This window comes from Orcinus orca, chromosome 6 (genome assembly GCF_937001465.1).
Source record: "Orcinus orca chromosome 6, mOrcOrc1.1, whole genome shotgun sequence".
NCBI lineage: Eukaryota > Metazoa > Chordata > Mammalia > Artiodactyla > Delphinidae > Orcinus > Orcinus orca.
Genome location: NC_064564.1, coordinates 52,750,837 through 52,766,131, shown reverse-complemented (window position 1 = coordinate 52,766,131; position 15,295 = coordinate 52,750,837). Strand labels below are relative to the sequence as shown.

Here is a 15,295-nt window from a genome sequence, read left to right as displayed (position 1 = left end):
TGAAATAACTTTTACTCACTTGAAAACTTCTTTAGTGAGAGACTGGTCAAGCGTTTGAAACAAAAAATAAGAAACTATCTGAAAGGCATCACGGTTCAACTTGTCAAACATGTTCCTAATGGTTTAAAAAGAAATAGAAGTAGGAAAAAAAAAAGAAAAAAGAAAAACGTTAATAAAACTAAGCATCATCAAAAGCTGTTTAAGAGTCTGGCCTATTAATATTTTTCATTCTGTTCAAGAGGTCAAGGCAAATTCATTTTTCTAATTCATTCATTCAATTAAACACATACAAGTTTTTGTTTTCATTCTGAAAATGTAGATCGATTAGAAGAAAACTAGAAGAATTGGCTTTACTGCAATGAAAACATTCTACAAAAAGAAAAGGAAAGACTAATTAGGTAGAGAGAAAACCATGGTCTAACATATGGTGAAAATGATGATACCCACCAACATTTTCTGACAATAAAAACAGCTAAATATTTATTGAGTTTATTATTTATCAGATATTATTTTAATTAAGCCTTTTACAAGCAGCAACTCATCTAATCTTCACTGCAATCATATGAAGTTAATAGCTGTGCTTGCAGCTTTAACATGAAGTATTTTATCTAATCCCAACAACATTAGAAAGCAGTTGGATTATCTGCATAATACAGATGACATGACAAATAGATCTGAGTACTCCCGTGAACACATAAAGCTATTTTCCTGAAATAAGCTTTGAGTTGGAAAAAAGAGTTAACATTAAAATTCCCATGCTTATCCTTTTGTCAAACAACTGTTTTATCCTTGGAATGTTTCTATTCCTCAACAAATACAAATGAAGTTCCTACCTCCTTATCATCTCTCAAACCTGCTATTTTTTTCATAGAGTATCCTGTTCTCCTCAACACTTCTAATTTTTAAAAAGATATTTGTTAAAGGTTTGCTCACCCACTGGACTGAAATTTTATAAGGGAAAAGTTCACGTTTGCTCTGTTCACCACTGTATACCCAGGTCCAATACTGTGTTCAATTAATATCTGTTGAACAAACAAATGAATGGGGGGCTGAGAGTGCCTTCTGCTTTGCTTCGGGCAACTGAAGGCCTAGTAGAGCCTGGGCTGATTCCATGGAGGGGGCTGCTTATGACCTTAAGGGTCGGTGTGCTAGAGAGAACTGCAAGTACCTTCACCCTCCTCCACATTTAAAAATGCAGCTGGAAATTAATGGACGGAACAATCTGATTCAACAAAAGACTGCTGCAGCCATGTTCACCCAGCAGATGCAGTTTATGCTCCAAAATGCTCAAATGTCATCACTTACTTCTTTTCCTGTGACTCCATCCCTGGAAGCTAATCCTGCCATGGCTTTCAATCCCTACTTACCTCATCCTGGGATGGGCCTGGTCCCTGCCAAACTTTTACCAAATGTACCTGTGCTGATTTCTGGAAACCCAGCTCTCCCAATGCCAGGAGCTGCTGGTCCAAAACCGATGCATTCAGATAAACTGGAGGTATTTGTGCAGAAATATATAAATCTCTATAGGGCAGATATTAACCTTATGCATAAACATTCTTAGAACCCAATGTTTTGAATGCTTTAAATAAGTACATCTGAATTTTAAGCTTATGGAATATAACCTCAGAAAAATGTTAGACAATTTACTACTGCAATTTTACCCTCTTATGAAGTGCACAGTTGTACAGTAGGTCTAACAATGTCTTAGTGTACCCAGCTACAGACTCTGCATCTCCTTTGCTATGGCACAGAAAGTCTGGTGGGAATGCTCCTTTTAGCCAGCCTCCAGCTTTGCAGAGTGGGATTACTGTGTTCGTTGATGAGTCTCTACTTTCTAGAATAATCAAAAAGTCAGCTCTATTGGCAGCCCCTTAAATGCCTTGTCATGTATTGAACTGGAATCTGTACATGTCCTTTAGTCATGGTCCACAAGTCTGCTTGTAAAAAGCACATTGCGGGACTTCCCTGGTGGCACAGTGGTTAAGAATCCGCCTGCCAATGCAGGGGACATGGGTTCGAGCCCTGGTCCAGGAAGATCCCACATGCCGCAGAGCAACTAAGCCCGTGCATCACAACTACTGAGCCTGCGCTCTAGAGCCCACGAGCCACAACTACTGAGCCCGTGTGCCACAACTACTGAAGCCCGCGTGCCTAGAGCCCAGGCTCTGCAACAAGAGAGGTCGCTGCAATGAGATACCCGCACACCACAACTAGAGAAAGCCTGCGCGCAGCAACAAAGACCCAACGCAGCCAAAATAAATAAATAAACAAACAAACACAATGATGTGTGATAAAGACACATCTTGGACCCTAACAAAATAACCCCCTCTTGCAAACTTAGCTAATTACACTTCAGGCTGTGTGTCAGGTGGAGGATTAAAAACTGGTTTTCAGCAATACTTGCATTTCAATGTAAGGAAAGCAGACAAAGTTTTCCTTTGGGAAAACTGGATTTTTTTTTCTTCCTTGGAATAGAAACTTTGTTTAGGCTTGTATCTCATAGTGAATATGGCTCGACATTATCCTTCAGCTTTCAAAATTTCTCCTAAATAGATGACAAAAGAATGTATATGTTGCTCTTACACATTCACTGGCAAAATAAATAAAAGTGAATCACCTTCCAAGCAAAAATAAAAACCTACAAATGAATGAATCACCTTTCCTTTCCATTCCCACTGACTCCTTAGTTTACGTCTACCTAACTGCAAAGCCCTGATTCCCCCTCTAATCCATTCTCTGTAATGCAACCAGAATGATTTTTCCAAAATGCAAATCTTTGGGGCAGATGCCTAGGAATGGAATTGCTGGATCATATGTTAAATGTACATTTAACTTTATAAGAAAAGTGGCTACACAATTACATGCTCACAGAAACTAGAAACACATACAACTGCACACCAAAAAGAATGAATTCTAACATATGTAAACATAAGTGAATCAAAAAAATGTTTTAATTTTGAAGTAAATTTGATGCCACATTCTTGCTTAAAGCATTTTAAAGGGGACATCTGTTTTAGTATATCCCTCCCACTAACCAACTGAGACAACTCTAAAGACATGGGAGGGGGGTAGTGAATCTATAACAATGTTTAAAAAAAAAACTATCATCACTGAACCAGAACTTGGCAGATTTTATTTAATTTTCAAAGGCAGAAAGAAGACTGCAATTGAATAAGCCAGAGCAGAGAAAACTAAGATTGCCAAAACAATAGAGAGGATGCAGTGGCAATGGGAACCATCCTCAGTGGAGGCCTGGGAGAAGCTTTAAGTTTTTCTGCCATATGGTGGGGCATCAAATCATGTGAGATAGGTGGCACATTTATTAATATATAATCATAACCTGAAAAATGCTACCCACTGGTTGTCAATTTCTAGACTAGACTTCTAGACAAAACCTTTCTACATATAAATAGTAGTAACTTCCAAACAGTTACCAAACAAAACTTAATTACAGCTCTAAACCTTGACAGTAAAACAGTTCTAATACAGCTGAAAAAAGTCAAGAGGGAGAAGGCAGAGGGTAGGTTTAAGTGTAGGTGCGCTAATTATCGTATAAATAGCAGCCTTCACTGTGAAATTACATCGTGGGGAATCCAGAGATACTTTTGAGATTGATACACCAAGAAACAGAGGTCTAAGCACATCATTTAAATACTGCCACAAGAAAAACGGAAATAACGTAATTACAAAAGTCAAGAAGATTGAGAACAGGAGATAGCCTATGTATCCCAAATTTTCCTTGGCCTATAGTGGCCAAGATAATAGAGACTGTCTAAAGTTGATAAGTTAAGACATAGAAATATAAACAAAGCATTAAGTTTTTTGTTTTTTTCCGGTACGCGGGCCTCTCCCTGTTGTGGCCTCTCCCGTTGCGGAGCACAGGCTCCGGACGCGCAGGCTCAGCGGCCATGGCTCACGGGCCCAGCCGCTCCGCGGCATGTGGGATTTTCCCGGACCGGACCGGGGCACGAACCCACATCCCCTGCATCGGCAGGCGGACTCTCAACCACTGCGCCACCAGGGAAGCCCAAGCATTAAGTTTTATGATGAGATCTGTAACATCTGTAGCAAAGCAGGAAGGGGCTTTTTTTCACTTTTCATCTTAATACCACTCTCTACTAGTTTTTTGCTAACTGTGGCAGGCTTCAGCCTGCTATTTCAGTTAGTGAAAATTATAAACTAAAGATCAACTACCTTGAAAGTCTCCCTCGAGTCCTAAAGGCGTTTGCACCTAACGGAAGGCGTTCCCAAGTCCCTCCGTTACCAAACCGCCACCTCTCCCTCGACTTCACAGACCACCCAGCTTCACTACCAAAGCAGGAATAAGCCGCCCCTTCAGTTTCGCCCCAACTGCAGACTCTACTCCCCTACAAGGCGCTCCCGGCAAGGTCCCATAACAGACAGTCTCCTGCCACCAGGCTGGCTGCCACTGGAAGCAGGAACTCTGCAGCCAGTGCCGGGCCCCAGTAACCGACTACTTAATTCATCAACCTACGAGGTCCGCAACAAGGCGGGTCACGCCAGCACGGCCAGGCTCAGACTCCCCCGCCCCGTCGGCCCCGGCCTCCTTACACTCCGAGGTGCGTGTGCGACACGATCTTTCCACCGGCTACGGTCGCCGAGCCCGGCTCGAAGCCGAGCGCCTGCAGATACATCCAGAGATGCTCCTTCTCGAAAGAAGGGACCCAGGCCGAACTCATCTTCGCAGTAGGCAGGGCCCAGCAAAGGAAGAAAGCGCAGGCTCCAACGACTAAGAGGGCCCCTCAGGCTTTTTCCCTACGGGCAGCCTGAGATGGCGGCGGCCCCTGCACTGCCACCGCCTGATCCTCTCTCGTCCGGAACCATTTCGCCTCAAATGGCCTCAAATGCCTCAGATGGCCTGAGACTCTAAAGTTTCAGGGAAACAGAGCCTCTACCGGTTGTACGGCACAGCGGCCTAAGCGAAGTCACCACAAAAGAAGCGTCCCGCGCCTCCAGAAGAACGGTTTGCGCCGGCGCTACCCGGCTTCCGGAGGAGGAGGGGCTTCTTTAGAGGACCGTCTCCCGCCATGCAATGCACCCTTGCCTCGGTCTTTTCCGGTTAAGACCAGCCGAGAGCATACAAGACCCACAAGGCATTGCGGGGCTGGCGAAGTTCCTCGTGATTGCGGGGTTTTGCTGGCGTCTTGGGGTTTTGCTGGCGTCTTGCGGCTTCGCGTTTTCTGATCCTTTTTTTCTTATCTTTGTAGTTCCTTTTCTCGTATATGCCTATTGCGTCAGATAAAAACCATAAGCTGTTCACTGTAGTAGAAAAGCATTGGATTTCCTCAGCTGTTCTCACTACATGTGTAACCCTGAGCAAGTCGCGTAACTTCTGAGCCTGGGATCTATTATTAGTAAAATCTTGTTTGCCCTCAAGTGATGAATGTTCCTTTCATCTCCTTGCTCTAAGAAATCTGGCTCTCCCCTACGCATACACCTTTCCCCTGCAACCCTGTCAATTGATGACTGCTTTCTCCTCCACATGCCATATACAGCAGAACCTGGAAATGGGGTGGATAGCCTACTTATTTCTCATTAACACTTTACGCAATTATTGCCACACTAAAACCACCAGCTCATTTGATAAGTATGCTATCACCCACAAGTCTTCCTTGTGGAGGTCAAGTGTAAGATCTCCAGGTTGCTGGACCTCATTCTGAGATTTAGCCCTTAATTCTCTGTCTCTCCCAACATTACTCCTGGAATAATTTTTGATGATTTCAGTATCCATGTAGGTAATCTTTCCAATGCCCTGGCCTCTCAGTTCCTCGAACTCTTCTCAGCACCCTGGCCGCTTTCTGTCTTTGCCAGATTTATCTGGCAGAATCCAAATGGCTATTATATCAATTCTCTGCCTACTCCGTACCTGCAGCTTAGCAGCTAAATGCAATTATGATGCCTGGCATTACCCAAAATTCATGACAACTGAAGTAGACTCTTAGGCCTGCCCTCTCCACCCTACTATTTCCCCCAAATCTCACTCTCCTTACAATTACATGTATATTCTTCCCTCCTTTAAACTTCCAATACCCACTTCTTCCTCCTCACTCTCAATGATGTCCTTTGTTCTTAATTGATAGATGCTTCCAAAAAAGAACCTCCACCAACAGTTTACCAACCTGCCTATATCTTTGCCCATATAGTCTTCCTTGTCTTTCGTTAATCGGGGTGAATCAGGGTGTGCCTACCTAAGACCAGTCCTCTCACACATTCGATGGACTGTATTCCCTTTCTCACACACAAGGAGTTTGCTCCAGCATTTGTCCTCTACTCTCTCCTGCAGCATCATCAGTTCTTCCCATCAGTATATAAACATGATGTAATATCTTCCATCATTAAGAAAAAAATCCTTTGACCCCAATGCCTTTCTAGCTATCAGTCCATTTCTCTTCATAGCAAAACTTCTCCAAAAAGTTGTCTATATCCACCTTACTGCTAGTGGTAACTTTCCAAAGCCACTTGAATCAATTAGCATTCTTTGGTTGCAAGCAGCAAAACTGACTCTGAAGGAGTTTTATCGGATGGTCCTGAATAGCATCAATAAAGAATGGAAAGGCCAGATAATAAGGCTCAGGAAACAGCAGGCCCATGTGCCACTCGACTCAAGATTTATACCCCAGGCACTCCAATTTACTTTTTAAAAATAGCTTAATGTATCATTATAAGTGAACATCATCATAACTATCACCCAGAACAAGAAATAAAAGTTCTCCATCCATTCCAGAAACCTCTCTTTTCCCGAAAGATAACCACCATCCTCACTTTTATAATAATAACTTCCGGGACTTCCCTGGTGGCACAGTGGTTAAGAATCTGTCTGTCAATGAAGGGAACACGGGTTTGATCCCTTGTCCAGGAAGATTCCACATGCCGCAGAGCAACGAAGCCCGTGCGCCACAACTACTGAGCCTGAGCTCTAGAGCCCGCAGCCACAACTACTGAGCCCACGTGCCACAACTACTGAAGCCTGCACATCACAACTACTGAAGCCCATGCGCCTAGAGCTCATGCTCCGCAACAAATGAAGTCACCGCAATGAGAAGCCCGCACACTGCAATGAAGTGTAGCCCTTACTCACTGCAGCTAGAGAAAGCCCATGCACAGCAATGAAGACCCAACACAGCCAAAAATAAATAAATAAATAAATAAATTTATATTTAAAAGATAATAACAACTTCCTTGCATTGTCTTGTAGTTTGACCACCCAAGTATGCTTCCCTAGACACTATAGTTTAGTCTTGCTTTTTTTTTTTTTTTTTTGGTCTTGCCTCTTTTTTTTTTTTTTAGTCTTTCCTGGGTTTGTTTGTTTGTTTTAAGTTTTTATTGGAGTATAGTTGATTTACAATGTTGTGTTAGTTTCAGGTGTACAGCAAAATGATTCCGTTATACACATACATGTAGCCACTTTTTTTTAAACTCTTTTCTCATTTAGGCCATTACAGAGTATTGAATAGGGTTCCCTGTGCTGTACAACAGGTTCTTATTAGTTATCTATTTTATATATAGTAGTGTCTATATGTCAATCCCAATCCCCCAATTTAGCCCTCCCCACGACCCCTGGTAACCATAAGTTTTCTACATCCGTGATTCTACTTCTCTTTTGTAAATAAGTGCATTTGTACCCTTCTTTTTAGATACCACATATAAGCGATATCATATGATATTTGTCTGTGTCTGACTTACTTCACTCAGTATGACAATCTCTAGGTCCATCCATGTTGCTGCAAAAGGCATTATTTTGTTCTTTTTATGGCTGAGTAATATTCCATTGTATATATGTACCATATCTTATTTTTTAAAAAAATTTATTTATTTATTTTTGGTTATGTTGGGTCCTAATTCCTGCACGTTGTCTATTCTTTAGTTGTGATGAGCGGGGGCTACTCTCTGTTGCAGTGTGCGGGCTTCTCACTGCGGTGGCTTCTCCCATTGTGGAGCACAGGCTCCAGGTGCGTGGGCCTCAGCAGTTGGGGCACGCAAGCTCTAGAGCACAGGCTCAGTAGACGTGGCACATAGGCCCAGCCGCTCTGCAGCATGTGGGATCCTCCCAGACCAGGGCTCGAACCCGTGTCCCTTGCATTGGCAGGCGGACTCCCAACCACTGCGCCACCAGGGAAGCCCCAAGTACCATATTTTCTTTATCCATTCCTCTGTTGATGGACATTTAGGTTGCTTCCATGTCCTGGCTACTGTAAATAGTGTTGCAATAAACATTGGAGTGCATGTATCTTTTTGTTTGTTTTTAATAATATAATTTAATTACACATTTTTCTCATTCCCCCTCCCCTTTTTCTTACAATTAATCTGTTGAAGAACCAGGGCTATTTGACCTGAATAATATCCCCTAGTCTGGGTTTCACTGATTGCATCCTCATGGTACAGTTCAACATGTTCCACTGTCCCTGTCCTCTGTACTTTGTTCAAATTGGCACCTGGATCCAGAGGATTGATTGGACTCATGTATGATCACTTTGGCAAGATTAGATGATGGTTGGTATATGCTTTTTCATCAGGAAATATGTAATATCTCTGTTTATGCCATTGACAAGCAATAATGCTAAGTGCTTAGATCCATTATTCACAGGTGATTGCAAAATGTTGAAATTCTCATTTGTCATTTGTTATGGGCTGAATGTTTGTGTCCCCCCCCGCCAAATTCATATGTTGAAACCCTATTGCTCAATGTGATGGTATTAGAAGGTTGGGTCTTTGGGAGGTAATTAGGATTAGATGCAGTCATAAGGGTGAAGCCCTCATGCATAGAACTATAAGAGTCACAAGAGGGTTTGCTTCCTCTCTCTGCTCTTTTCACCATGTGATGATACAAAGAGAAGTCAACTCTCTGCAACCCAGAAGGGGGCCCTCACCAAAACCTGACTGCCGGCACCCTGATCTCAGACTTCCAGCCTCCAGAACTGTGAGAAATAAATGTTTGTTGTTTAAACCACTCAGTCTAAGGTAATTGGTTATAGCAGTCCTAACTGACTAAGATATCATGTCTTTTTCATTTGTCAGAAGGAATACTTTTATGAGAGAGATTTTTCCTCATTTACTATTTGTTTACCTAGTGATGAAGACATAAAGAAGGATAAATTCTTTTTTAATTTTTTTTGCCACACCATGTGCGGCTTGCAGGATCCTACTTCCTGGAACCTGCACCCCCTGCAGTGGAAGTACAGAGTCCTAACCACTGGACTGCCAGGGAATTCCCAAAAAGGATAAATTCTTGATTCTTTCATTTTATTTTTTTTTAAACTGTACCTCCAGCCCTAATCTTTTCTTTTTTTATATATTTGTTTATTTATTTATTTATTTATTTGGTTGCATCAGGTCTTAGTTGCAGCAGGTGGACTCCTTAGTTGCAGCTCGAGGGCCCCTTAGTTGTGGCATGCGAACCCTTAGTTGCAGCATGCAAACTCTTAGTTGTGGCATGCATGTGGGATCTAGTTCCTGGACCAAGGAATGAACACGGGCCCCCTGCATTGGGAGTGCGGAGTCTCAACCACTGCACCACCAGGGAAGTCCCGATTCTTTCATTTTATTTACCAGTTTTCAAGATAATAATTGGTTTGCTATCATCCCCTGAAAGTGACCAATTAGGTTGTTTATATAGATAGATAGATAGAGATATATTTAGATTTTGATGGGGTTCATATTTGATGGGGTTCAATCTATTGCAATTATTATCCCTATTGAAGTTCAGATTGTCCCATCCTTAGTTAATTGGAACCTCTTCCAATTAATGGAACCTCTCCCAATAAATCAGCTTCTTTTCTATCTGAAATAGCAAGAAGTTCAAGGCTCATTTTGTACATTTCCTGCCTCACACCTGGAATCAGCCATTTCTCCAAGAAGCACTGATTTCTTTTAGTGGGAAAAGGTATTACAATACCTCTTTCTGACAAATGAAAAAGAATTACAATCTGGACACTGGGGGTGCTCCTCAATACTGGTTTGGCCATTGTTTCTACAATTTATTTAACTAATACTTATTTAATGTTGTTCTGTGCCAGGCATTGCTCTAAGATTTTATAAATGTTTATTTATTCTTCATAACAAACCTACTATTATCCTTATTTTACAGATGAGGGAATTGAGGTACAGAGAAACTAAGTTATTTGTTTAAAGTAACATAACTAGAAAGTAGAAGAGCCAAGATTGGAATCCAGAGTCTGAGCCTTTACCCATCATGATATGCTTCCTCCCAAGTGACCTGTTTTTTAGTCATATGCCTACCCCCTAGGCCAGGGGAAAGCAAAAAGACCTTGACTAGCAGATGCACTGAGACCACATCCCCAAAAAAACCATAAAGGTGCTGTTACCAGAAGAAACAGGAATGAATCCTGGGAGGAAAAAAGAAGTCCACTATATCAGTGTTTAAAAAAAACACTCTGATTCAAGATTATAAGCCCATTTTTATTATAGGCATTTCAAAGATTAAACTTTGAAGAATTATATAAAATAATATATGATGCAGAACGAGACTCTTTTACAGAAGTTTGGGTCAATCAGAGTTTCATTACCAATTAAGACCAAGTAGCCAAAAAACAGATTAACTCCCAATAGATTAATCCCCAAAGCCACAGGAATAAACACATGAGCAAACATGAAATTTAATGTGACACAAACTGTGTATTCAGCAAAAGGAGATTTTTCTTATTAGTTATTCAACATTTTGCCCTGAGAAGGCTGAGGGCAATTGGCATGTGAATGACTTGGTCCATCCTCCTCTTCCAAAGCTATAATATCTGGAATTTCATCAGCCTCAGATGTCAAGTCTGTGACACTGAAATCTAGTACCTGTAAAAGAAGAATCTTGGATATTAAAACAAACACTAATGAAGTGAGTTGTCAAGTCCAGGTGAGCTCTTAGAAACATAAATTACTGCATGTGCATGAACCTTACTTTGTCCATAACTATGCTGTCTTCGATATGTTTATAGTCTTATTTCCACAATTCACTCATATTATAAAAGCACTAAGGAAACTTCTCTTTAAAAGGAAACCAACTAGTGGTAGAAGGAATTAAATGAAAGCTTTTGAAACTACAAGCTATAAAGCATTTCTGGTTATTCATCTGTCTATTTATCTATTATTCTCTTAAAACCAATAATACTCCTCTTTTCCATAAGTTTGATTTTCCATCCTATAAACCCTTTGGGAAGTGTCTAGGAACTAAGGAAGCAAAAAGGTCTTTGAATAGTTGAAAGAGCCATCACAAAGCCCTAGCTCTTCTCTGCATAGGAAAGGCTTTTAGGGATAAGAAGTTCTATTAACCGTTACTTTGCATACCATTTTGATAAGCCAAGTAATATTTCTTAACCAACAGAAGATTAGAAGCAGAAAATTAGTAAGGTATAACAAGTTACTGAAGGCTAAATCTTGATAGCAGAGGAAAAAATTAGCTGATTACCTGATAGAGGCAAAAAAACTAACAGTAACAACAACAAAAAATATCCATCGAAAAATAGACAGAAGGGAAAATGAGGAATTATTGTCTAATGGGTTTATGCTTGGGATGCTAATAAAGTTCTGGAAATGGATAGTGGTGATGGCTGCACAACACTACAAATGTACGCTTAAGAAGATGGCTAAAATGGTACCCTTGATGGTATGTATATTTGACCACAATTTTTAAAAACAGTTAAAAAACAAAACAAAACACGAAGCGAGAATCTTGCTTTTTCTTGGGCCCCTTACCTGGCTGTTTGTGGCCGTTATTGCACTTTTCCGTAAGAACTCAGGAGCTCAGAGGACTGTCTGGTCTGAGGTAAACACTTCCACTATTTATTCCTGAGCTTTCTATTTGGGGAGATCAACCTACATTCTAGATCTTCATGAATGTTCACTTTTCAAAGATTATACCCAATCTGACATCCACAAAAGCCAACACTGCTTATATAAATTGATTCAGGGCATTACCCAGGCAAGTCAACTATTGCAATTTTAGCCTTTTTAAGTTAAAAGATGTACCTTGCTTAGCTCTCTGTTCGGATCTATTTCTATTAAATGTATATTTTAACATCCATTATCACTCTGTTTTTAATAAATGTAAAATAGAACAGGAAGCTATAACACAAGAAGATATAGAGAGAGGGATTTTCTGGATCCCAGATAAGGAAGCAAGCAGCAGTTGTCTCCTATCAGTGGCTAGAATGGAAAAAATAAGCACTTTGACATCAGTAAGACATTGGACTAAATCCCCACTCTTCTACTTAACTCTTTTCAACCTCCGTTTCCTCACCTGTCAAGTGAGGAAAATACCAAATTGATTGCATTGCAAATGAGGAGTAAAGATAGTATACGCCTAGCTTGTAAAAGGTGCTCAATAAATTTCATTCTCTTCAGTTTCTTAAATACCACCCTCTTACACACACAAACCTCCAAAATCGCCTATAGATCAGGTAACTACTGGCCTAAAGTAGAGTTCTTTGCAGAAGATTGGAGATTCCACACTTAGGATTTAGGAAAAAAGCCTCACCAACCATCAAAAAAAGTAGCTCTAGTCCTTGAGATGATTTAGGAGAGCCATATGGATAATTCATCTTCCATATATCCAGAATGAATCAGAGTATATAATTTTCATTATTCAGGACCATCACCAAAACCTATTTGGGGGGCTGGGAAGGAAATAGGGGAGGGTGGAGCAGCTAAGAAGTAGCCACAGTCTATCAAGTTTCCGTGGTGAGTTTAATTTAAAATGTAGTGGTTGTGCCTGACCATCTTCATAGGGTTTTTAGAAATGTGGCACAAGAGAAATCACTTCACAGATTTGTAAGATAAATTCCTTTTCCTTTGACATAAACAACAATAGTTTGGACCATCAAAGAAAGAGTGTAAGGAGTCTCTTGCTGAGAATGCCCATCAGGCATTCTGAGGCCAAACTCAGAATCACATGCTTGCTGAAATAACCATAGTCCCTCCCTGCAAGGACACTCTTTTCAAGAAAACCAAGTGACCATGCCAGGGTTCCAGGGAGTTGCATAATTTTTGCAGGTTGTTCACCATACAACCATAAGGGGGCACCACTCATTCATAAACTTCACTGATTCCTGTATTTATTATGACAATTTTCCAGAAGGTGGCACTACAAGTGTTGAGGATAAGGTGCCATTTTCTAATTTGCATAAAACTCCCAGAAGAAAACATAGGCAATACACACTCCTTGACATTAGTCTCAGTAATATATATATATTTTTATCTGTCTCCTCAGGCAAGGACAACAAAAGCAAAAATAAACAAATGGGACCAAATCAAACTAAAAAGCTTCTGCACAGTGAAGGAAACCTTCAACAAAATGAAAAGGCAACCTGCTGAATGGGAGAAGATACTTACAAATGATATGTCCCATAGGGGTTAATATCCAAAATACAGGAAAAACTCAGACAGTAACTCAATATCAAAAAGCCAAAAATCCAATTAAGAAATGGGCAGAGGCCCTGAATTGGCATTTTCCCAAAGACATACAGATGGCCAACAGGTATAGGAAAAAGTGCTCAACATCATTAACCATCAGAGAAATGCAAATCAAAACCACAATGAGAGAGCTTCCCTGCTGGCGCAGTGGTTAAGAATCTGCCTGTCAATGCAGGGGACACGGCTTCGAGCCCTGGTCTGGGAAGATCCCACATGCCGCAGAGCAACTAAGCCCGTGCGCCACAACTAATGAGCCTGTGCTCTAGAGCCCACGAGCCACAACTACTGAGCCAGCATGCCACAACTACTGAAGCCCGCACGCCTGGAGCCTGTGCTCTGCAACAAGAGAAGCCACCACAATGAGAAGCCTGCGCACCGCAAGGGGAAGAGTAGCCCCTGCTCGCTGCAATTAGAGAAAGCCTGCTGGCAGCAACGAAGGCCCAGTGCAGCCAAAAATAAAATAAATTAAAAAGAAATAAATTTATTAAAAAGAAAAACCACAATGAGGTATCACTTCACACCTGTCAGAATAGTTATCATCAAAAAGACAAAAAATAACAAGTGTTGGCAAAGATGTGAAGAAAAGGGACCCCTCATGCCCTGTTGAAGAGAATGTAAACTGGTGCAGCCACTATGGAAAACAGTATGGAGATTACTCAAAAAATTAACAATTAGGGACTCTCCTCATGGTCCAGTGGTTAAGACTCCTTGCTCCCAATGCAGGGGCCTGGGTTCGATCCCTAGTCAGGGAACTAGATCCTACATGCCACAACTAAAAAGATCCCACATGCTGCAAGGAAGATCCCGCCTGCCGCAACTAAGACCCAACGTGGCCAAATAAATAAATTTTTTTTTTTAATTAACAATTGAACTACCATACATCCTGAAATTCCACCTCTGGGTATTTATCTGAATAAAATGAAAATATATATGCATCCCAATGTTCATAGCAGCATTATTTACAATAGCCAAGATATGGAAGCGACCTAAGTGCCCATCAACAGATGAATGGATAGACACACACACACACACAATGGAATATTAGCCATAAAAAAAAAGTATGAAATCTTGCCATCTGCAACAACATGGATAGACCTGGAGGGTATTATGCTAAGTGAAGTAAGTCAGACAGAGAAAGACAAATACTGCATGATATCACTTATATGTAGAATCTATAAAATAAATGAACAAATGTAACAAAACAGAAACAGATAAAGAGAACAAACCAGTGGTTGCCAGAGGGGAGAGGGATGAAGGGGATTAAGAGGTACAAACTGGCAGTTATAAAATAAATAAGTCACAGGGATATAATGTACATCACAGGGAATATAGTCAATGCTTTATAATAACTTTGTATGGTGTGTAATGTACAAAAACTTCGAATCACTATGTTGTACACCTGAAACTAATATTGTAAACTATACTTCAATACAAAATTTTTAAAATTAAGGTAAATTAGAGTAGGTCTTTCTAAAATGACATTTTATGGAGTCTACACCAAGGGTCTTGTTAAATTTTGTTTTTATTATTATTTTTTTTGGGCCACATTGCGTGGCTTGTGGGATCTTAGCTCCCCGACCAGGCTCAGCAGTGAAAGTGCAGAGTCCTAACCACTGGACCACCAGGGAATTCCCAAGGGTCTTGTTAACTAAAGTAAATTAAGAGTAGCTCTTTTTTTTAAATTTATTAATTAATTTATTTTGGTTGCGTCAGGTCTTAGTTGTGGCAGGCGGGCTCCTTAGTTGCAGCACGTGGGCTCCTTAGTTGCAGCATGTGGGATCCTTAGTTGTGGCATGCAAGTTGCACCATGCATGTGGGATCTAGTTCCCTGGCCAGGGATCAAACCCAGGCCCCCTGC

The 15,295-nt window shown here is 40.9% G+C and overlaps 1 protein-coding gene and 1 long non-coding RNA gene across 3 annotated transcripts in view; one reads left to right on the top strand and one right to left on the bottom strand.

The window, feature by feature from the left end:
• HAUS6 (HAUS augmin like complex subunit 6) overlaps positions 1-5,022 on the bottom strand; it is a 43,833-nt gene extending 38,811 nt beyond the window's left edge. For both annotated transcript variants that reach the window (XM_033439723.2, XM_033439724.2), the window contains exons 1-2: positions 4,573-5,022; positions 20-115 (exon numbers count right to left, since the gene is read on the bottom strand). In XM_033439723.2, coding sequence (XP_033295614.1) covers positions 20-115; positions 4,573-4,700 — 224 coding nt within the window. In that variant the 5' untranslated portion in view covers positions 4,701-5,022. The remainder of the gene's footprint in view (positions 1-19; positions 116-4,572) is intronic.
• Positions 5,023-8,599: 3,577 nt separating this feature from the next.
• Positions 8,600-14,372, top strand: LOC125964714 (uncharacterized). The gene is made up of 2 exons (XR_007477950.1): positions 8,600-8,979; positions 13,235-14,372. It is a non-coding gene; the product is annotated as an uncharacterized LOC125964714 (long non-coding RNA).
• The last annotated feature ends 923 nt before the right edge of the window (positions 14,373-15,295 follow it).